A 23,820-nucleotide genomic window follows, 5' to 3' on the forward strand; every position below is an offset into this window, starting at 1 on the left:
TTCAGTTCACGCATGAGAAGTCTGCGGTCTGAGGTGCTGTGGCTTGTGTGACGCCACGTGGCAGGGGACAGCCCTGCCTGTCAGGGGAGGGCAGCCCCTTCTCAAGTCCACACTGAGCCCCCCACAGCACGTCAGCCCACGTGCCCTCCTGCAGCCTCTGCACCAGTCGGGGAGAATCTCAGTCACCCTGACCACGTGTGGGAGTCCTGTAACCCCGAGGACACCCGGGTTGGGAGTTCAGGGCCATTGGCTCCTGTCTCTCCCAGGCAGCGCTCTGAGAGCTGTGTGCTGTAGGCAGAGACTGGGGGGCTAGCATGTGGGTGCCTCCACACGGCATCGTCAGAACCTAAACCGATTCTTTCCAACTAATCAAGGGCTCCGTATCCTCCACGTGGAACCAGACGGGCACCGTGAGCGGAAGGCTGTCAGCGAAGCACCCCGTGAGTCAGCGCTGGTGGAGCGCCCGTCTCTGTGTGAGGGTGAAGTTTTGCCTGGATGTGTGGCTGCCTGTGCACTTTTTGTTTCTGAAAGGAGAAAGAAAAAGTGAAGTCGCTCAGTCATGTCCAACTCTTTGCGACCCCGTGGACTGTAGCCTACCAGGCTTCTCTGTCCATGGGATTTTCCAGACAAGAGTACTGGAGTGGGTTGCCATTCCTTCTCCAGGGGATCTTCCCGACCCAGGGATTGAACCCAGGTCTCCCGCACTGTGGGCTGATGCTTTACCGTCTGAGCCACCAGGGGAGATTCTGAAAGGAGGCCTCACCTGTTAGACTGTGCGGTTTCCTGCGTGCTAATCCAGCTGTCACTTATTTAGCACGTGCTCAGTTTGGGGGGACTCGGTGGGGGATTGGACTAGTAACCCTTGGCCCTGTGGTCCCGAGCCGGTCTGCCTCACTGTCCACCTGCTTGCCCGCCTTGGTTCATCCGGGCTCTGGTTGTACTGGTTGGGGGTGGGAGAGCACCCGCACACCTTCCTGGAAGCGTAGTCTCCTAATTGGCATCTTTAACGGAACAAAAGCCTTGCTTGCACAAGGAAGCTTTCAAAGCACTGTCTTCTGTGGATTTCACTCCCAGCACCTCTTGGGGCCGAGGCCTCTGTTTCTTCAGGGGGAGAGGGGGATACAGCTGAGAATAAGGAAGTCTGTGTTTGGCTCTGGCTTTCAGCATGGAACTTGTGAAAGTGCTCAGCGGAAACAAGAAAGTGTCAGGAACGACCATCAGAAAGTGTTTGGGTTTTTTTTTTTTTTTTTTTTCCTTTCAGAAGCTTCCCTTTAAATATCAAGACTCAGGACTGTATTTTTCAGAGTTTATAATGTAAGGTATGCAAGTATGCTATACGGACAGGTCCATTTCACAGGGAGGCGTGGGAACTCCTCCCGGCCTTGGAGGAAGTGCTGAGAGGGAGGCAAGCACCTCCTCCGAAAGGGCCTGGCCGGGCCCTTTGGGGGAGAAACCCAGAGCAGGTAGGCTGACACAAGCTGCAAGCCTTGGGACTGAGGCTTGCTTCCGGCCCAGAAGCCTGGGAGAAGGGTGTTTCCAGGAGCTCCAGGCCGAGACTGGGCGTGAGCCTTGGGCAGGAACCCTAAGTGGCTCTCCTACCAAGACTCCGTAGGCCCTAAGGGCCTGAGTGAGGACTGGGAAGTCCATGGTCCCTGGGCCCCGGGTCCCCTGGTATGGAAATGCAGGGCTACCATATTTGTCTGGTCTGAACAGGTCACGGCGGGGGCTGTGAAGTGGACAGCCCAAGGCCAAGTCCAGGACCTGAGTTTCAGCAGATCAGCCTTGTCAGGCAGAGCCAACGCCAGAACCAGATCGGCAGAGGAGGGGCCATTGGATGTCGGCCCTGCTGTGATAACTGGCTTCACCAGCCAAAGCAGTGAGGGCAGGTAGCGCCAGGCTGCTGACGCAGGTCCCGCGCCTTCCTGATACAGTGGGTTTGTAGGCTTCTCCCGGCAGATGCCGCCCGGAGCGGGAGGGGCATGACAGAAAAGTCAAGGAGGAGGCTGGGCTTGGAGGACTGCTGGTCCTTTGCTGAGTGGGTGCTTCTCCCCACGTCTAAACTGGTGATGGAAGCACCTCTAGTCCGTGTGCTCATTCGGACACCTTCAGCTGCGAGTGGCAGCAAGTCAGACTAAACTGGCCTCAGCAGTCTCAGCGTACCCGGCCTAAGGAGTTCAAGGCAGGGCTGGCTTAAGGCAAGGCTCAGTCTAGCAGTCAAAGTCAGATGGGCAGTCCAGCTTCCGTCCCCCATCTCCCAGCCTCTCTTTCTCAGCATCTTAGCAGGTCTTGGGGACACCAGCTTAGTTTCTCTCCAGTGGAAACGAGCAGTGTCTCTCCGTGCCCCTTCCATGAAAGGAGGAGGAAACACCTTCTGCAGATGCCCTCAGCAAGCATCTCTTTGCATCTCTGTCTGGAATAGCCACTGGTCTATTGAGCTAGTCGCCGTAGCCAGAGGACAGGTTCTGCTGGCTGAGGGAAAGTGGGGAGGAGGACCCTCGTGAAAATCGGAGTGCCGTCTGCTAAGGAAAAGGAAAAAGAGCTGTGAGGCCTAAAGCAAGTGGCAAGATTATGGTATTTTTCATGTTCTTAGCAGAAATAAGGGTCACAAATTTTAAATCTACTACACAAGTTTAATTTAACCAGTGTCTCTTTGATTGTACTAGAAAGGGATACTTATTACTTATCTTTTCGCTTCTAGCAGCGGATGTTCTAGCCTGCCTTCCAGTGTGCCAGTTGTTCTTACATTGTCGTTTGGTGAAGAGTCTCAGAAACTTGCCTTCAGGCTCAGACCGTGCCCCAAGAAGAGTCCTGCTCTCCCTGTTCAGTGTTTAAGCCCAGTGTGCCTCTGTGCCTACCGGATGTTACAGTGGCCGTTTGGAATAATCTAGCCTTGCTCTTTCCATTGTTGGTGTGTGAATTTTTCAGCTTTGCTTATGAATATCTCTCCCACGTGATAACATTTAAGTGAAAGTTGCTCAGTCGTGACCAACTCTTTGCGACCTCATGGACTATACAGTCCTTGGAATTCTCCAGGCCAGAATACTGGAGTGGGTAGCCCTGGCCTTCTCCAGGGGATCTTCCCAACCCAGGGATCGAATCCAGGTCTCCCACATTGCAGGCAGATTCTTTACCAGCTGAGCCACCAGGGAAGCCCAAGAATACTGGAGTGGGTAGCCCTTCCCTTCTCCAGCGAATCTTCCCAATTCAGGAATTGAACCAGGGTCTCCTCCATTGCAGGTGGATTCTTCACCAAACTGAGCTATCAGGGAAGCCCTGATATCATTTAAATATCAAAATATTTACTAGCAAGATTTTCATGAATTAGATAATTATGGCTAAATCTGCACCACTATTTGAACCTAAATGAGATTTTTAAACCTCTGTATTTTGTTATTTTAGTGACTTAATACTTTCCTACTCTTATTTGGAATAAAAAGGTCTTCATGGTCCTTGGAGGAGTCACAGCCCTTCTACGCACCTGCCTTCATGGGGCCCTGGAGGGTGGAGGTGATTAGGGGCAGGTACCACCAAGCCGTGCACACTGCTGATTTTTGTTCTACTCAAGCTCATCTTTCAAAGCACTGGTTGTGACCTGCAACTGAACAGACCTTCAGAGGCAAAGAGCCGGCTGGGAGAGGAGCCTGTTCTTGGAGTCAAGCTGCCTGACGCCCTGTGGACGCACTGGGCCCGGCCTCCCTCCTCCTCTGCTTGGCAGAGGCTCAGGCTCTCCCTGGTGGCCGAGCGCTTGGCCCGCTCCAGGCTGCCCTCACTGTCCCCTGCTGGTGGGCCGGTCTGTCCTTCCTCCCCAGGCGGCTCCCTCTCCAGTTCCCCTGGGGGCGGGGCGTGGGGCGGGGCTGGTTCCTTCCCCAGCCCCCGCCTCCTTGCTGCTCTCACCAGCCCCACGCCCCTTCCCCACCGGTAGCTGCCCTCTCTCATGCTCGGACTCACATCTCTCTTTACTTAGCTGTCCTTCAGATCTCTCAAAAAACAAAAACAAAAACCCCACCGAGTCGCAGTCCCTGTCTCAGCCCCCTGGTCCCGCAGGCAGGACTGCATGTCGAGCTGAGCACCAGCTCCCGTGGGGTCCGCCTCCTGGTCTCCTCTCCTCTCCCCGCCTCCTCACCCCCCTCCATCCCCCAGCCCCCTGCCCCAGCCAGGGAGCCTCTCGGGTGCCAGCCCGATGCTCTTCAGGCCCACCTGCGGCCAAGGCTCTCATGCTGAAGTCTGGACCCCCGCTCCTCCGCCCGCCTCCCTTCTTGCCTCTCCTCGCTCACTCTTTCGTTCCCCAGAATCGCGGAGCTCGTGCCTAGCGGACCGAAACCCCTGCCCTCGTGGAGCTTGGGGGTGGAGGGCCCGAGACCGACAGCAAACAGGCTCAACTAGTCGCGGTGTGGCAGGTGATGAGCACTGGAGAACACAACTCAGGGGCGGGGCGGGCCGAGAGCACGGGAAAAGGCCGCATTCCGGGGCAGCGCTGACGGGGAGGCGACAACCGAAGGAAGCCGGCCCTGGAGGCGCGTCCTGCGGAGCCCGGTTCTTCCTTTACCCCAGCAGCCCTCGGCGGGCGTCCCACACAGCGCTCGGAAGACTGGAGAGCCGCTCCACTGGAGAGCAGGGCAGAGGAAGCCAACCCGCCCTGGATTATCCGAGGGCGCTGCGGTCCCCGCGTCTGGGCGCCCATCGCCTCCGCGGCTGCCTGGAGTGTGGAGCCTGCGCGCCGATGCGCCAGCCGCAGTCCTGAGCGGCGCGGCTGCCTTCTCCACAGGTCAAACCGGACCCTGTTTCTGGCATTTTTGCTAAAACAGCTGCTGACTTTCTGACAGACGCCAAAGGAGAGGCTTCAGATGCCACCTTTGCACCTCGCCTGTCGCTGAACCTGGACTGAGGGCTGTTAGCATTGAGTTTTTCTAGAAAAGTTCTCTTATTTTTCTTACATGTGCCCGAGTCCACTGTGTAGACAAATGGGGGCGAGTGCCCAGTCATCACCCCTCCAGAGCAGCAGGCGGAGGCTGAGGAAGGGACTTGCTGCAGAGCCCCGGCACTTCCCGCAGGGGATCTCCGGCGACCTGGAGACTCTGGCGAGGTTTGCTACACAAAGGACTGGAGGTGGTTTTCATTCATTTCACTGTCCACATTAACAGCAGAAAATGTTATGCCCTTCAGGAGAATGAAGTCCCACTTGCTTTCAGTTTCCATCGTTTGGGCACCTTTCCAGACATTCCTCCTCACGTGCGGTCGCGTCTGTGTGCCCAATACGCTGCACCCACCCTACAGTGCCCCCGAGGCTCACAGACCAGGTCCTGCCCACGGCCCGGTGGACCCGGCAGAGTGACATGGTCACCGATGGCGGGAGCCAGGTTTCTCATGTTGGAGTAGGGAGGACGCTGGAGTGCTCCACATGGTGGTGGACAGAGTTGGAGACAGCAGGGTGGACTCCCATTTAACTCCATGCAGACACAGGTGGTCACACGCAGACACCTTTAAACACACATGTCTCCTTGGTCTGTCAGCCTAGAGCGCCCAGAAGTAGTGACACCCCTGGCAAAGAGTGCACCCGGCACCCAGATCTCACGCCCGCTGGATCATGGAAAAAGCAAGGGAGTTCCGGAGAAACATCTGCTTCTGCTTCCTTGACTACACTAAAGCCTTTGACTGCGTGGATCAAAGCAGACTGGAAAATTCTTCAAGAGATAGGAATACCAGACCACCTTACCTGTCTCCTGCGAAACCTGTATACAGCTCAAGAAGCAACAGTTAGAACCAGACATGGAACAGCAGACTGGTTCCAAATTGGGAAAGGAGTGGTTCAAGGCTGTGTATTGTCACCCTGCTTATTTAACTTCTATGCAGAGTATATCATGTGAAATGCCGGGCTGGATGAAGCACTAGCTAGAATCAAGATTGTAGGGAGAAATGTCAATAACCGCAGATATGCAGATGATACCACCCTAATGGCAGAAAGTGAAGAAGAACTAAAGAGCCTCTTGATGAAAGTGAAAGAGGAGAGTGAAAAAGCTGGCTTAAAACTCAACATGCAAAAAACTAAGATTATGGCATCCAGTCCCATAATTTCATGGCCAATAGATGGGGAAACAATGGAAACAGTGAGAGACTTTATTTTCTTGGGCTCCAAAATCACTGCAGATGGTGACTGTAGCCATGAAATTAAAAAATGCTTACTCCTTGGAAGAAAAGCTATGACAAACCTAGATAGCACATTAAAAAGCAGAGACATTACTTTGCCAACAAAGGTCCATTTAGTCTAAGTTACGGTTTTTCCAGTGGTCATGTACAGATGTGAGAGTTGGACCATAAAGAAGACTGAGTGCCAAAGAATTGGTGCTTTCAAACTGTGGTGCTGGAGAAGACTCTTGAGAGTCCCTTGGACTGCAAGGAGATCAAATCAGTCAATCCTAAAGGAAATCAACCCTTAATATTCATTAGAAGGACTGATGCTGAAGCTGAAGCTCCAATACTTTGGCCACCTGATGCAAAGAACTGATTCTTTGGAAAAGACCCTGATGCTGGGAAACGTTGAAGGCACGAGGAGAAAAGGGTGGCAGAGGATGAGATGGCGAAATAGCTTCACCAACTCAATGGACATGAGTTTGAGCAAACTGCAGGAGATAGCGGAAGACAGGGAAGCCTGGCGTGCTGCAGCCCATGGGGTCACAAAGAGTTGGACACGAGTGAGTGAACAACAACAAATCCTGTTTATAGTTGAATAAAAATAATAAAACACCTATGAATAAGTTTAACAAAGGAAGTCAAATTGCACATCCTGAGATGCAGTCCCTTGCTGGCCGGGTTCCGCCTTTGGCTGCTGCAGAGCTCCCTGTCTCTATCCACACCAGCGGTGTCCACGCCGGGGCTGACCTCCACTCCCCTCCCCTGGCTCTGTTGCCTGTACCGTTGCCGTCGGGTCAGTGAACACTGCCCCGGGAGTCAGCTTTCTCAGGACACCACCCCTATCACTTCATCTCTGTCACTGCAGACAGAAGTGAGGGCTGTGCTCAGAAACTCAATTTCAGAGAGAGCAGCCTAGAAAGGGGAAAATAAAAAAGTGACTGTTCAGGGGAGAATGTAGCAAACACCATTTCAGAGCAAGGTCAACGTCAGCAGTGACGGGTCACGCTGACAGCAGGCACCCTTGACCTGCCGGCATGAGAAGGGCACTTATCTCGGAGGCCTCCCTCCCCAAACCCGCAACCCTGGTCTAACCACGAGAAAAACAACAAGCAGATCCCAGCTGAGGGATGTGCTGCCTGACCAGCCCTCAGAACAAGGTCATAAAAAACAAAATCTGGGAAGCTGCCACAGCCAAGGAGCTGAGGAAACCAGACGACCGAACATGATGCGAGGTCCTGGGTAGGGTCTTGGGGCAGAAAAAGGACTTCAGGTGAAAACTGGTGAAATCGAAATAAAGTATGGAATTAGTAATAATGTATTGATGCTGGTTTCTTAATTGTGTCAAAAACCCTAAAAACGTAAGATGCTAGCAATATAGGAAGCTCAGTGAGGGGCCTATACTGTGTTCCTAACTTTTCTCTAAGACTGTTCTACAATAAAATGGTTACTTTTTTATGTTCTCCATCAAAATATTCTGGTTCTATTTTTAACAACTGATTTAATTTTAATAACTGTTATCTCTAGACATATTTGGGACACTTCATAAGAGCAGTTCTGATTGAAAGTAATTTATTTTTTGTTTGGTGATTGTACATTCCACTAGTCTCCAGTCAGCATTAACAACATTTTTATCTGGCTTGTTTTAAGATTAACTTAAGGGAACTAAGCCTTAAACTCTTCTTTCCCTGCAACTTGACAGTGAAAGATGGTGTTCAAGGTTGAGGTTCTCTGCCAGAGTCAGATGCCAGAGCCTCCCTTCTGCTCACCGTGGGCAGAGCAGCTTCCGTGTAATAACAGAAAAGAAGACGCCATTTGAGATGAGCGAAAGTTGCCTGAGAATTGAGCTCACGTCTCTCAGCCGTGGTAGGGGAGAAAAAAAAGCTATACCCTTCAAGCCCCTTCTTAGCATGTCGTATGATCAAAGGACAAAATATACATTTTAACTTTCCTTAAAATGTTCAAACTGTAGAGTGTTATATAGTGTGCCATAGTGTATAAAGTGTGCTATATAGGTTACATAGTTAGTTAAGTTTCTATTATTTTTATTGGGCTTCCAAATTGTTGCAGTGGTAAAGCATCCGCCTACCAAGGCAGGAAATGAAAGAGACCCAGATTCATTCCCTGGGTTGGGAAGATCCCCTGGAGTAGGAAATGGCAACCCGCTCCAGTATTCTTGCCTGGAAAATTCTATGGACAGAGGAACCTAGCCTGCCGCGGTCCATGGGGTTACAAAGAGTCGGACACAGAGTGAGCAGTCACTGTTATTTGATTATTTGTTATATTGTAAAACAAAAAGTAGCACTTAGTTATTAAAAAGTTTCCTTTATCTTTATCTAAAGGTAATCGCATTTCTGCTTTCTCAGGACAAATAAGCTTCTTTATCCCTCTTTCCGTTGGTAAAGCAACTTTCATTAAGCTGATGTTTTATGGGCCGTGGAAGGGAAATGACTTTAGGAGCCGAGTCCTTGCTTGCTGGATGAGCCTACACCGGGCTGTGCTCACCAAGAGCTTTTAGCCGAGTGTGCTAGTTACAGTCTGGTCTGATCCCAGTTTGACATGCTATTAGTCAGAGAACATATTCTGTTTTATACAATTATAGACCCTGACATTACTCAGAGTGAGTTGATTTTGTAGATGTTCTTCTATTAACTTGAGAAAAGTGTGTTCCTAGGAAATGGAAATGTTTTAATATGAAAGTGTTGGACTTTTGTTGAATGCTTATGTCCTGTTGTGGTGATGATGTGTTTTTGTCCTTTATCCTACGAATCTGGTGTATTATATTAAATTTTTTTGCATTTCTGAGATAAATCCCCGTTGGCTGCGTACAAAACCCTTTTTGTGTGTTGCTAGTTTCAGCGTGCTAATATCGACTGAGGATCCTTGTGCCTGTTTATGGAGGATGTTGTATTTGGTATCTGGTTTTAGCATCAGGATAACACTTCATAGAATAAGTTGGCAAGCTCCTCACTCTGCCATTCTGGAAGTACCTTTCATTGCTAACTTTTTTTGAGAGTTCCTTTTTTTTGGCCGTACTATATGGCGTGTGGAATCGAGTTCCCTGAACAGGGATTGAACCCATGACCCCTGCATGGGACGGCAGAGTCTTAGCCACTGAACCACCAGGGAAGTCTGAGAGTTCTTTATATGTTTTGAATCCAACGTGATTTGCAAAAAACAAAAGTAAGTTTGATGGAGTCCAGTTTTTCATTGTTTTCTTTACGGACCATGCTGAAGGGGTATATCTAAGAATTCTTTGTCTAATGCAAGATTACACAGATTTTCTCTTAAATTTTCCTCTAAAAGTTTTAGAGTTTTGCATTTTACATTTATATTTATAATTCACAATTTATAGAATCAGCTTGTTGATAGCTAAGAAAATACTGCTAATATTTTAATTAGGATTGTGTTGAATTTATAGATCAATTTGGGAGTCATTGGCATATTAATGTTGAATGTTCTAATCCATGAACATGGTATATCTTTCCATTTATTTAGGACTATCAATTTTCTTTTATCAGGATTCTGTAGTTTTCAACATACAAATTTATACCTGAATGTTTTGGGGGTGCTGTTATTAATATAAATGGCATTGTTTATTTAATTTCAATGTCTGATTATTCATTGGCACTGTGTAAACATAGAATTGACTTTTGTATGTTGACTCTACATTGATACTTTGGTCTACCCACCAAAATTGTGCTTCAGTATTAGTTGTATTAAGATGGATACACATATGCATAATACATTGGCATTGGTTATTTTGTTAGGGTTTAATAAAATATGACACATTTAGGGGCTTCCCTTGGTGATCCAGTGACAGAGAGCTCCCAGAGCAGGGAAGCCAGGTGCCATCCCTGGTCAGGGAACTGGACCCCAGGTCCCATCCCTGGTCAGGGAACTGGATCCCAGGTCCCATCCCTGGTCAGGGAACTGGACCCCAGGTGCCGTCCCTGAGAGTTCAAACGCTGCAGCTAAGACCTGGGGCAGCCAGGTAAATAAAGGTATTTTTGGTTCTTCCAGTTTACTGCTACCAACCCGTCTCTCTCCACCCTCCTCATGCGTGTGTGTTCAGTCATATAACCCCATGGGCTGCAGCCCACCGGGCTCCTCTGTCCATGGACTTTTCCAGGCAAGAATACTGGAGTGGGTTGCCATTTCCTTCTCCAAAAAATATATATATATATTTTAAATGTAACACATTTTAAATACCGTTAAATGATTCAGATTAAAAGAAGATATTTCAGCTAAAGCAGTTTCCCTTTTATTATTCGCAGAATATCCAAGGTATCTCCAAGCACCCAATTCAGATAACTAAACCTCAGAGTTTTAAAGGTAACACATTTCTTTTTATTTCACAAAAATCTTGAGCAACGTTTTTTTTTTAAGCCTAGAAATGTTTGTAATTGTTTTGCTATCTAAGTAACTGCTTTTCTTTCCTGAAGTTCTCCTCTGTATTTGCGTGACCAGGATTTAAATATACACTGAAAAATAAAACTCAGCTCAAGTGGCACGGCCCCTCCCCTCTAGCGGTTTCTAAGTGAAAGTGGATGATAAATTACCCCGAGAAAGAGGCTCCCCTCCCACTGCCTCTCCCCCACCAGCTTCCCAACAGAGAAGAGACAGACAACGGAGCTGGCTTTTATTAAGGTCTGAAAATTACTGGACATGTTTGTAAAAGCGTAGTCACACTCTTCTTTGTCTCGATCCACTCCACTGCCCTGAGGGTGATGACATTTCTGAGAAAGAAAAGGTCAAGTCTGAGCAAAGCCGGCTTCTGTGGCCTGTTCCCAGTAAACTCCTGCCCGCTTGCTTTCGGGAACTGCTGCTTCCAGAAGGTCGAAGCGAAACAGTGACGCGCCATGAGCTTTGCGTGAACAGAGCTCCTGGAGGTAGGCAGCAACTTGGCCTGCGCCAGCCCTGCACCGCACATTCCGTGGGGAGACCTTCCCCAAGGAGGCCTCCTATTGGTGAGGCGCAGAGGGCCAGTGTTTGACCTTTTCTTCACTGAGAATTGTAGACAGAACAGGAAATTTTAACAGCAGAAAATCTAGTTTGCTTTCAGCAGTCTTATGATGTTTTAAAATTGCATTAAGAAAAATCAGGAAAATACTCTTCTGACTTCCGAGTGATGTTAAAATAACTGTGTGTGAGGAATAGCTATGAATCAGCTCACGACCAGTTCACCAAGTGCTCTTGAACTCATAACGATTCAGGTGAAGAGGACGAACTCAGCATCTCCCCAAGGACGGCGTTTGTTTCATCCGAAGGCTACACCTTCCTGGCAGCAGGTACGTGCCAGCAGACACAGCATGCCACTGGAGCCCACCTTACGTGCTTCACGTGTTCAAATGCTTAGAAACCGAGTAATCCAAAGGCACTTACAGAACTCGCTCCTGAAGGTAAACCCCAGGCAGATATTTACGTGAAGCCGAGGCTTCTTATGCCCAGTAGGCGAGGGCAGCTCTGCCTCCTGGGCTTCTTCACGTGACTGCACCTAGAGCCCAGATTCCCTGCTAGGCCCCCCAAGTCCACCTCCCCCTTCTGTCCTGTCCCCCCGGTGCCCCTTCCCGCTCTGCCCTCAGCCCCACCACCAGCCCCGCACAGAGCCTTCTCTCCCGCACGGAGCCTTCTCCCCCGGTGTGGTCTTGCTCCCTCCTCCAACCTCTTTGCCTCTGCTACCTCGTCCCTTTCTCGATGACACGTCACAGCAGCAACCTCCCCACACACACTCACTCTGGAACCTCCTCCTCTTGATCTGTCTTTCCCATTTCATTGCTCGCCTTCCAACACACGGAATAATTCACCCAAACCGTCTCCCTCTCCTCGAGTAGCAGCTCCACACGGAAGGGACCGCCATCCGTCTTGTTCACTAGCGCACCCCAGGCACACAGCCTGGCACAGAGAGAGCCCTTCTGAACCTCTGATGTTCTGATGACTCAATCAATGAGTGCGGCCCCCTGGAGGCCTTGCCAGCCTTACAGAAGAGGTCTCCCAGACTCTTAGCACCAGGGATGGCGAACAGCCCAATGCCCAGGGGCCTGGCAGGTGGGAGGTGGGCGTGCCGACCTTGATTCCCCTCCCTGTGGGGAGGGGAGATTGAGGTTGCCCGGGCTGGGTGGCAACAATGAGGCGTGTGTGGATAGGTTCTGAATTAACGCAGAGCTCTATCTGACAGACTTCTCGCAGATCGAATTGCGCATTCTTGCACACTTATCTGGGGACCCAGAACTTTTGAAGTTATTCCAGGAATCTGAGAGAGATGATGTATTTTCCACCCTGACTTCACAGTGGTAAGATATACGCGCTCATAACAGTATCAGATCCACAGGAATGCAGGCATGATTTTAAAAACCTGAAGTTGGTCCAAACCTGTTTTCAATAAGAAATTATGTTTTTCTCTAGTAGTTTAATCTTTTTGAAAAGAGTGGATAGCTAGGATGCCAAGCGTCTCTTAAGTATGAAAGAGGTGGTTGTTCTTCAGCTCCAGAAGGGGCGTAGATTGCTGAGGAATGTACCAGAAATATCAAAAAATCAAAAGTGAAAGTCACGTGTGCCTCCAGATGAGTGTCAGTCGGAGAAGACAGAGCCCAGGGCCTGCAGGCAGCCTGGTGGCAACCCCGGCGTTGCCTCTGCGCCCTCAGCTGCTGTTTGGGGCAAAGCAAGCCTGCACTCAACTCCTGTTCCTTCTCACTGCCGGCTCCTTCTTGCTTTTTTGTTTTGCCTACTTAGGCTTTTCTTCTTTCAGTTTGAAGCCTGGAATTCCTCCCATCTAAGGCAATGAGCACCTTTCTTGAGGATGCAGTTGTCCCGAGGTCCAGAGTCAGTAAGAGCAGGCTTAGACCCTGCCCGCCCCTCCTGCCCACCCCCAGCTCAGCGGCTCTCAGAGGCCAGGTGGACCCGGTGCTGCCAAGTCCTGGAGCTTGCTCCCCTCCCAGGCTCCCAGGGAAAGGCCCTTCTCCTTAGTGTGCCCTGTGTGCTCTTTTAGAAAGTGTGATATAATTCACATGTCATAAAATCCACCCTTTGAGAGTGTACAATTGTGATATAATTCACGTGCCGTAAAACCCACCCTTTGAGAGTGTACAATTGTGATATAATTCACGTGCCGTAAAACCCACCCTTTGAGAGTGTACAATTGTGATATAATTCACGTGCCATAAAACCCACCCTTTGAGAGTGTACAATTGTGATATAATTCACGTGCCGTAAAACCCACCCTTTGAGAGTGTACAATTGAGATATAATTCACGTGCCGTAAAACCCACCCTTTGAGAGTGTACAATTGTGATATAATTCACGTGTCGTAAAACCCACCCTTTGAGAGTGTACAATTGTGATATAATTCACATGTCGTAAAACCCACCCTTTGAGAGTGTACAATTGTGATATAATTCACGTGCCATAATACCCACCCTTTGAGAGTGTACAATTGAGATATAATTCACGTGCCGTAAAACCCACCCTTTGAGAGTGTACAATTGAGATATAATTCACGTGCCGTAAAACCCACCCTTTGAGAGTGTACAATTGTGATATAATTCACGTGCCGTAAAACCCACCCTTTTCGAGTATACAATGAGATATAATTCACGTGCCGTAAAACCCACCCTTTTCGAGTATACAATTGAGATATAATTCACGTGCCGTAAAACCCACCCTTTTCGAGTATACAATTGAGATATAATTCACGTGCCGTAAAACCCACCCTTTGAGAGTGTACAATTGTGATATAATTCACGTGCCGTAAAACCCACCCTTTTCGAGTATACAATGAGATATAATTCACGTGCCGTAAAACCCACCCTTTTCGAGTATACAATTGAGATATAATTCACGTGCCGTAAAACCCACCCTTTTCGAGTGTACAATTGAGATATAATTCACGTGCCGTAAAACCCACCCTTTTCGAGTGTACAATTGAGATATAATTCACGTGCCGTAAAACCCCCCCTTTTCGAGTGTACAATTGAGATATAATTCACGTGCCGTAAAACCCACCCTTTTCGAGTATACAATTGAGATATAATTCACGTGCCGTAAAACCCACCCTTTGAGAGTGTACAATTGAGTGGGTTTTAGTGCGTTCACAAGGTCTGGCAGCCACGGCCACTGTCTAATTCCAGAGCATCTGCATTCCTTAAAGAGAACCCCCACAGGAGTCGGTCCTCAACCTCGTCCCCGTGGAAAGCATTTGTCTGCTTTCCGTCTCCTACACATTCGTCTGTTCTGGACAGTTCACAGTAATGGAATCATACAGAGCATGGCCTCTTGTAGCTGTCTTCTCTCACTGAACGTGATGTTTCCAAAGTCCATCCATGCTGAAGCACGTGTCAATACTGCATTATTTTTTGTGGCTGAATAATATTCCTTTCTGTGGAATAATGTATTCTGTGTGTGTGTGTGTGTATATATATATATATATATATATAAAATTATGGATGAGAATGGAATTATGGAATATATATTATATATATGTACTAATATATATTAGTATAAACAGGCAAATAATATTCCATATTCCATTTATTTATCCCTTTATCAGTTGATGTATATTTGGGTTGTTTCCACCTTTTGACTATTATGAATAATACTGCTGTGAACATTCATGCACAAAACTTTATGTGGAAATATATTTTCATTTCTCTTGGATAGATACCTAGGAGTAGAACTTCTGAGTCATATGGTAATTCTATGTTTAACTTTTTAAAATTGTGGTAAAATAACAAAATTTATCATCTCAACCATTTTTAAATGGTTTTAAATTTGTATCACAGCAGTAGCAACTATATTTAATTTTTTGAGGAATTATTGAACTAGTTTCCAAAATAGCTGCACCATTTTATACCCCACAAACTGCACAGGTCTCCAGTTTACCCACCTTCTTGCCAGTAGCGTTCATCTCTCTTTTTTATTCTAACCGTCCCCTTGGGTGTGGAGTAGTATCTTTGCAGTTTGGTTTGCACGTCCTTGATGACCGCCGATGTTGAGGATCTCGTCCTATTCTCTCTCGTTGTCTCTTCCCCTCTCCTGCACCATGACCGCCAATGTTGAGGATCTCGTCTTATTCTCTCTCATTGTCTCTTTCCCTCTCCTGCACCTTTACACAAACCCACCTGGTGTTTTGCTCACCACAGCTTTCTCTGTGCTTCTTCCAGAAGATGCACTTTCTTCCATTTCAGTTTCTCTCCAGTAAGGATATAAGCAACATAGAATTTTCAAGGCATGGAATAGAGTTAGTAATACCCCTGCCCTCTCTCCAGAGGTGTGCAAAGTCTGAGAACAGTGTTTCTACCTAGGCAGGAAGAGTGTTTTGTTTGCCTGGTTCACGTTTGAGCTTCACTGCCATCTGAGTGTGCTGGTGGAATGGTGCCCTGGAGTTCTCCTTACAATGTGTGAGGGAATCTGTTTGTGATTCAGGGGGAGTGCTTGTGCATAGATCACTAAGGGTGTTTTTTGTTGAGTGAGCCAAGAGCAACTCTGGCTGTTGCTGACCAAGTGTTACAGAAAAACATTCTTGTCAAAGTGTCAGGCGAAGGATGCAGCTAAAGCAGTGCTGGAGGAAAGTGCGCAGCACCTAACACTCCATCAGAAATGAGGAGAGACCTCAGATAAACAGCCTAGGCTGCCTCAAGAAACCTGAGAAAGATGAGGAAGGAGGAAGGAAACAGTAAAGATAAGGGCAGAAACCGATGACATTGAAAAATAGAAAACAACTGCAAAAATCAATGGAAAAAAGTTGATTCTTCAAAAAAAATAAAATTATCAGACTCTAGCAAGACTGACAAAAATAAAAATAGAGAAGACACAGATCATCAGAATCAGGATGGATTTAGAACAGGGTATTAGTACATTATTACTAAACAGATTCTGCAGACATCAAGAAGACAGTAAGGAAACACCATAAACAACTTCATGCTCAAAAATTCAGAAGAAATGGATCGATTTCTTGAAAACCACAAACTATCGAAACCCAACTCTGATGAAATCGATAACATGAAAAGTCCTTGAACTTTTCATTTAAAATCTCCTGGTAAGAGAGAGATTTGGCAGGGCCAGATGTCTTCCATGGAGTATTTTACCAAATGTTGAAAGAATTAACACCAGTTTTATATGACCCCTTTCAGAAAGTAGAAGAGGAGCACTTCCCAGTCGTACTTGCGAAGCTAGTGTTGTCCGAATACCAAAACCAGACAAAGAATAAAAAACAAAATAAAATAAAACCCCAGATAGACCAATATCACTCCTGAATTTAGATGTGAAAAATCCTCAGCAAAATATTAGCAAACCAAATCCAGCAACATAAAAAACTATACACTGTGTCCAAGTGGGATTTATTCCAGATGGGCAAGGCTGGTTTAATATTAGAAAATCAATCAGTGTGGTCCAGTATATGATCAAGCCAAAGAGATAATATGATGATATCCACTGACCCAGACAAAGCACCTGACAAAATCCAATACCATTCATGGTAAAAATCCTTGGGAATCTAGAAATACAGGGGAGCAACCCCAACTTGATAAAGAACATCTATTAAAAAAAAACTACAGCCAACAGCATATTGCATGGTAAAAGGCTGAATGCCTTCCAGTCCAGGTTCGATGCATGAGACAGAGCGCTCGGGGCTGGTGCACTGGGGTGACCCTGAAGGATGGGATGGGAGGGATGTGAGAGGGGGGTTCAGGATGGGGAGCACATGTACACCCATGGCGGATTCATGTGAATGCATGCCAAAAAACACCACAATATTGTAAAGTAATTAGCCTCCAATTAAAATAAATAAATTAAAAAAAAAAGATGAGTAACAACTTATTAGTACTGAATGTGGAAGTTCTGGCCACTAAATGAGTCAAGGAAAAGAAATAAATGGTATACAGATTGGAAAGGAAGATCTAAAGCTGTATTTGTAGGTGGTATGATTGTCTATATAGGAAGTCTTAGCGTATGTATAAGAAAACAATATTTTTCAACTTCTACAACTAGTAAGTGAGTTTAGCAAGGCTGCAAGACACAGTACCAATATACAGAAGTCAGCTGCATTTCTATAAATGGACAATAAACCATGAAGAAATTGAAATTAAAAATGTAATACCATTTACATTCACCCCAAAGATAATGAAATACTTACTTCAGTTGGCCTTCCCAGATGGTGCTAGTGGTAAGGAACCCGCCTGCCAGTGCAGGAGATGTAAGAGATATGGGTTCAATCCCTGGGTCAGGAAGATTCCCTGGAATAGGAAATGGAAACCCACTCCAATATTCTTGCCTGGGAAATTCCATGGACAGTGGAGCCTGGTGGGCTACAGTCCATAGCATCGCAAAGAGTCAGACACGACTGAAGCAACTTAGCACACACGAATGCAGGCATTCAATTAACAAAATATGTATAGGATCTGTATGTCTGAAACTACAAAATGCTGATGAAAGAAATCAAAGATTTGATAAGTGGAATGACATCCTGTGTTTGTGGAATGGAAGACATAGGACAGTAAATATGTCAGTTCTCCCTAAAGTGATCCATAGGCTTAATTCAATGCTATTAAAACCTAAGCAAGTTTTGTAGACAAGGACAAGTTGACTCTAAAATGTAAATGAAGAGGCATGGCCCTAGAATACCAAAAACAATCTTGACAAAGGAGAGTGGGAGGAATCACTGCCTGATACTAAGACTTAATACACAGTAATCAAGAGAGTGTGGTATTGGCAGAGGAGCAGATACACAGACCAGCGGAACAGAAAAGAGAACCAGAAATACACCCACGCAAACAGGCTCCACTGATTTCAGGGAAAGTACAAAGTCCCAGACAGAAAACAATTCTCTTCCGACTCATGCTAAGCTGATCACTCACAAAGCCACCTTGAGAAGTTCACTTCTATATTGGGTATTGTATATATCTTTCCTGCATTTTTTTGTATCTTGTACTAGTTTGGGGGAGAGCTTCAAAAATAAGAAGCTTTTAATATTTGCGTGATGGTTGCTTCTAATTTCCTACCAGCAGCAGCAATCCAGCACTTGTGACTTAGACTATAATTAGTTGCTTTGGAAATGATTTTTGTGTTCCAAACAGAGGACTAGAATAGCACGTGGTGAAACAGCCGCAGGATCAAACGACTCTTAAAAGTGTTTGTTTCATGGAAATGGCTTATTGTTAGAAACACAAAAAGTGAAAAGGCAATTCAGTGTTGTATTCTGAAATATGTAATAACATTTTCAAAGAATAACAATTTTCTTGAAAAACCTTTGAAAATATGTAGATTGTATATGAAAATGGAGACTTGGGAGAAGCCTTGGAGATCATCTGTGGAGCTATGATGTGCCTGATGAAAGCCTTGATTCCCAGAGAGCCAGGCCTGCCCCTGGGCCCACAGCTGAGCCAGACCAGGCCTCAGAGCCACCGCCTCCAGCTCCAGCGTCGTCACCTGAGCTCGGAAGACAACCTTCTGCACAGAGGTGGTGTCCTTCCCAGTAATCACTATGTGTGTGCCCGATTAGATAGTTTCCTAAAAGTTTTACAAAATGAAGATACAAACCATTTCTTATCAGTTGTATGTTTACCTCAACATTTTCAGACTTGAAGCTTAAAAGATAATGTTCACTGCATAATATATTAGTTTCTCTGCTTCTTAGGACTCTTCTTGGGTGCTTTTCTGAGCTATTGTCTCATAGGCAGGTGTGGCGGATAGTATCGCCGGTTGCTGCCCTTCTCTGGGGAACGATGGTGCTTCCCTGTCCGGGAGATGTCAGACTTGGGTGTGTGATTTGCTCTGGCTAATGGCAGTAAGCAAAAGGGACACGGGTCACACCTACACTGAGGCTTTAAGCAACGCACGCTTCCTCCATCTCCTTTCTCTCTGTCCTGGCAACATTGACGGAGGCTGCCCAGTCATCCTGCATTATAAACGGTGGACCAGCCCTGCGACGGGAAGGAGGCGACGGTGAGAACGCAGCACTCTGGCTGCTGGTAGTGTGGTTCCAGAGTGACTGACATGGCGATATAACTTGGCCTGTCATAGAGTCTACAGGACTGGGTGCCAGGAGTGAGATACCGCCGCGTGGAGTCCTAAAACTGTGGCACTGGCTCCAGGGCCTGGTGGACTGCAGCGGGGGGACGTCTGCTGGAGGCTGGAGGGTGGCACTTGGTACACGGTGTAAGTGAAGGTCGCTCAGTCATGTCTGACTCTTTGCGACCCCATGGACTATAGTCCATGGAATTCTCAAGGCCAGAATACTGGAGTGGGTAGTATTCCACTCCAGAGGATCTTCCCAACCCAGGGATCAAATCCAGGTCTCCCTCACTGCAGGTGGGTTCTTTACCAGCTGAACCACTAGGGAAGCCCAAGGTATGTGGTATGTATGGCAGTTGGTAAAACTGTCACCTGTGATGACTTGTGAAGTAGCCGGAGACCCAGGTTCCATTCCTGGGTTGGGAAGATCCCTGGAGAAGGCAATGGCAACCCACTCCAGTATGCTCACCTGGGAAATCCCATGGACAGAGGAGCCTGGCAGACTACAGTCCAGGGGTCTCAAGAGTTGGACACAAGCACCAAGATCATACCCTAATGAGCTGAGGTTTTGGGCCAGCAGAATGCTAGAGCGTGCTTTGGTGGCTGGTATCTGCATGGGACAGGGTACTGTAAGACACACTCAGAAAACAGCTATCTGGTGTACAAGTAGGAATGAAAAGAAATAAGGAGATTCCAAAAAACAGAAATTTTACACATCTAAGTACAATTCTCACCTCTAACCAGTAAAAGATGAATCTGAAAAGGGCTCTGAATGACAAAAGCCGGTCAAAGCACTGCCTTCCACAAATTAGCTATATGGCTCTGATGCCTACTGTTAACATCTCTGAAAGAGTTAAGATGACACCCATAAGTCCTTGCAGAGACTAATAGTAGCTTTCTCCCAGTTCCTGATAAGCTTCAGGTGCCTGCGTTGAAGTCCAAAGAGAGGGTGCATCTCTCTCTCGGTGAATTGTGGGTGCATCTGTTGGCACATGGAGCTGACTGAAGTCAGAGAGGGCTGGTTGTGTTTCTGAGCCCTGTGCCTCCGGTCTGTGCTGGAAGACACTGTGACTGCAAACCTTGGGCCCGGTGCCTTCGATAACCAAGAAACAGCCCAGGAAACATGCTCATTTCTCCAAGGAAAAGAAATCCTTCAGTGCCTCTTACACGTAGCCAAGAAAGAGAGTGGAAAAAGAGGTCCCAGGAGTGGAGAAAATGGCCACGGCGAACAGGTGACTGAGCAAGGGTCCTTTCTGAGAAGGTCTCTCAGCCCCCGCCCAGTGAGAGATCAGAGCTGTGGTGGAAGGTTACTGTTCAGACACATGGTTACCTCTCCTTAGAGGAAGAGTGTGCTTCCTTGCCCATTGACTCAGGTTTGGCCTCATGACTTGCTACCAATGATACATGAACAGAAATGATGTTTTTCACTGATGGGTAGAAGAGCCAACCATGGTTATCCATATTTTCTTCTTCCTCTGCCATGACAACCATTGGTGTTCCAGATGTAGACTGGACTCTGTTCCTGAATAGCTTCAGCTGACCCACGATGGACATGTTGCATGAGCAGAAGGTAGGCTGTTGTTTGTGTAAGCCTTTGAGCATGGCCCAGCCTGTCCTTCCTGTACAGCAAAGGTGCAGCCTTTGTGCTGTCGGTACATGCGTATTTCTCCCCTAAAGATGAAATTCAATATCACATCTAACCCGCTGACGCAGATCTGTGAGTCAATATCAAATGTTCTAACCTGCATAAATTTGGCATCTCACAAGGAGAACAGAGAGAATGAGGTAGAAGAAACATTTGAAGGTATAATGGCTGACAACATTACAAAACTGATGAAAGATATAAATCTACATATCCAAAAAGTTCAAGAACCCCTCAATACATTAAAAACAGATAAAAGTGCACATTCGGCACACTAAAGTCAAGCTCATAGAAATCAAAGATAAAAAGACCCTTGAAAACCACCCAAGGGAAAATGAATCACAGCTGACTTTTTGTAGAAAGACCAGAAACCAGGAGACACTGGAACACGTATCCTTGCCGTGCTGAAAGGAAGTCAGTCTAGATATCTAGGTCCAGAGAAGTGTCTTGCAAACATTAAGGCAAAATAGGGACAATTTGAGAAAATACGTGTCATAGACCTGCTCATGAGAAATACTGTAAGAAGCTCTTTGGGATCAAGAGGAATGATACCTCATGAAACTCTGGATCTTCAGAAAGGAATAGAGGGCACCAGAATGGCTGACTATCAAGATAAATATAAAAAACATTTTAATCTTTATTTTACATAGTTTATTACGTGTGTGTATGCGTGTGTATATACACACACATACACTATGACTTCCCCAATGGCTCAGTGGGAAAGAATTGGCCTGTAATGCAAGAGACGTGAGTTTGATCCCCGTGTCAAGAAGATTCCCTGGAGAAGGTAATAGATGCCCACTCTGGTATTCTTGCTTGAGAAAAGCCATGGGCAGAGGAACCTGGCAGGCTCCAGTCCATGAGGTTGCAAAGAATCGGACACCAGTAAGCGACTAAACAACAATAACAATGTATAGTTTATACGTGATTTTAAATTGCCTTTGCTTGTCTGTCTCTGGCTGTGCTGGATCTCTGTTGGTGGCTCGCGTGCTCTCTAGCTGCGGAGCGCGGGGCTGCTCTTCCGTGTGACACACAGGCTTCTGGCCGTGGAGGCTCCTCTTGTTGCAGGTCCCAGGAGCAGCCGAGGGTGCTTGGCTTCAGCAGTTGTGGCTCACAGGCCCGAGAGCACAGGCTTAGTAGCACAGGCTTGGTGCACGGACTTAGTTATTCCGTGGAATCTTCCCAAACCAAGGGTCAAACCCGTCTCTCCTGCACTGGCAGGCACATTCCTACCGGCAGAGTCCCAGTATGTGGTTCTGAATTCTTGAAAAGACTAAGGTGCTTTTTTTTTTTAAGATTATAGCATAGAAGTAAAATGACAGGCATTTAAAAGTACAAAGGGCGGGAGAGGGAGAATATGGAATGATGCTGTTTTCACATCTTACATGGTTGTGAAATATCATTTGAAGATATACTGTGAACTTAAAGATAGAGACTGTATACTGTGATTTCTAGGACAGCCTCTAAAACAATACCAGAAAAAGTATAACTTAAAAAATCAATGGATTTTTTGTTCTAGTTCTGTGAGAAATGGACAGCTACATGTAAAAAAATGAAATTAGATCATTCTTTAACACCACACACAAAAATAAGCTCAAAATGGATTAAAGACCTAAATGTGAGACCAGAAACTATAAAACTCCTAGAGGAAAACATAGGCAGAACACTCTCTGACATAAATCAAAGCAATATTTTTTTGCAGTCTGTCTCCCAGAATGGAAATAAAAACAAAAATAAATAAATGGAACCTACTTAAACTCAAAGCTTTTGCACAGCAAAGGAAACAATAAACAAAACAAAAAGACAGCTCATAGACTGGGAGGAAAATATTTGCAAATGATGTAACTGACAAGGTACTAGTCTCCAGAATTTTACAAACAGCTCATCAAAACCAAGAACCTAATCAACAAATGGGCAGAAGACCTAAATCAACATTTCTCCAAAGAGGACAAACAGATGGCCAAAAGACACATGAGAAGACTTTCAAGATTGATAATTATTAGAGAAATACAAATCAAATGCAGTGAGGCACCACCCCACACCAGCCAGAATGGTTATCATCAAAGAGTCCACAAACAGGAAATGCTGGAGAGGGTATAGAGGGAAGGAAGCCCTCCTATACTGCTGGCGGGATGCAAATTGGTGCAGGCACCATGGAGAACAGTATGGAGGTTCTTCAAAAAACTAAAACAGAGCTACTGTATGATCCAGCAATCCCACAGTCCGTGGCGTGTGCCCAGAGAAAACTATAATGGAAGAGACACACGCACCCCAGTGTCCACCGCAGCATGTTTACAACAGCGAGACGCGGAAGCAGCCTAAGTGTCCGTCGACAGAGGAATGGATGAAAAAGATGGCACATATATACAATGGAATATCACTCGGCCATTAAAAAGAATGAAGTCATGCCATTTGCAATAACATGCACAGACCTAGAGACTATCATACTGAGTGAAGTAAGTCAGGCAGAGGAGAAGAAATATTGTATGACATACCATTATATGTGGAATCTAAAAAGAAATGATACAAATGAACTTACAGAACAGAAAGAGACTCACAGACTTAGAGAATGAATTTATAGTTGCTGTGGGGTAGGGATAATTAGGGAGTTTGGGATGGCGTGTACACAGGGCTGTATTTTAAATGGCTAACCAGCAAGGACCTCCTGTAGAGCACAGGGAACTCTGCTCAGTGTTACGTGCAGCCTGGATGGGAGGGGAGTGTAGGGGAGCATGGATACGTGTATATGTGTGGCTGAGCCCCTTTGCCATTCTCCTGAAACTACCACAACACAGTTAATCGGTTATATGCCAATACAAAATAAAACAAACACAAATCAGTGGAGGCAATGAAATGGGATATTAAAAAAATCTGTTATTTACCCAAAGGAATTCAAGGAAAGAGAGACGGAACAAAATGCAAAGAGTGTAAATGAAAATCAGATACCAAGATGGGGAGCTGACACTGCAAAACGAAGAGTGTCACCCGAATGGAGAAAATCTCACGATGATGAAAGGCTGACTCGCCAGGAAGACACAGAAGCTTGA

General features: G+C 46.5%; 1 protein-coding gene across 1 annotated transcript in view; it reads left to right on the forward strand.

Annotated features, from left to right (window-relative positions):
• Positions 1-23,820, forward strand: part of POLN (DNA polymerase nu) — a 151,554-nt gene that overhangs the window by 71,706 nt on the left and 56,028 nt on the right. Inside the window, exons 15-18 of the mRNA XM_027545335.1 lie at positions 375-440; positions 10,404-10,461; positions 11,343-11,417; positions 12,305-12,419. Coding sequence (XP_027401136.1) covers positions 375-440; positions 10,404-10,461; positions 11,343-11,417; positions 12,305-12,419 — 314 coding nt within the window. The remainder of the gene's footprint in view (positions 1-374; positions 441-10,403; positions 10,462-11,342; positions 11,418-12,304; positions 12,420-23,820) is intronic.

This window comes from Bos indicus x Bos taurus, chromosome 6, assembly GCF_003369695.1.
Source record: "Bos indicus x Bos taurus breed Angus x Brahman F1 hybrid chromosome 6, Bos_hybrid_MaternalHap_v2.0, whole genome shotgun sequence".
NCBI lineage: Eukaryota > Metazoa > Chordata > Mammalia > Artiodactyla > Bovidae > Bos > Bos indicus x Bos taurus.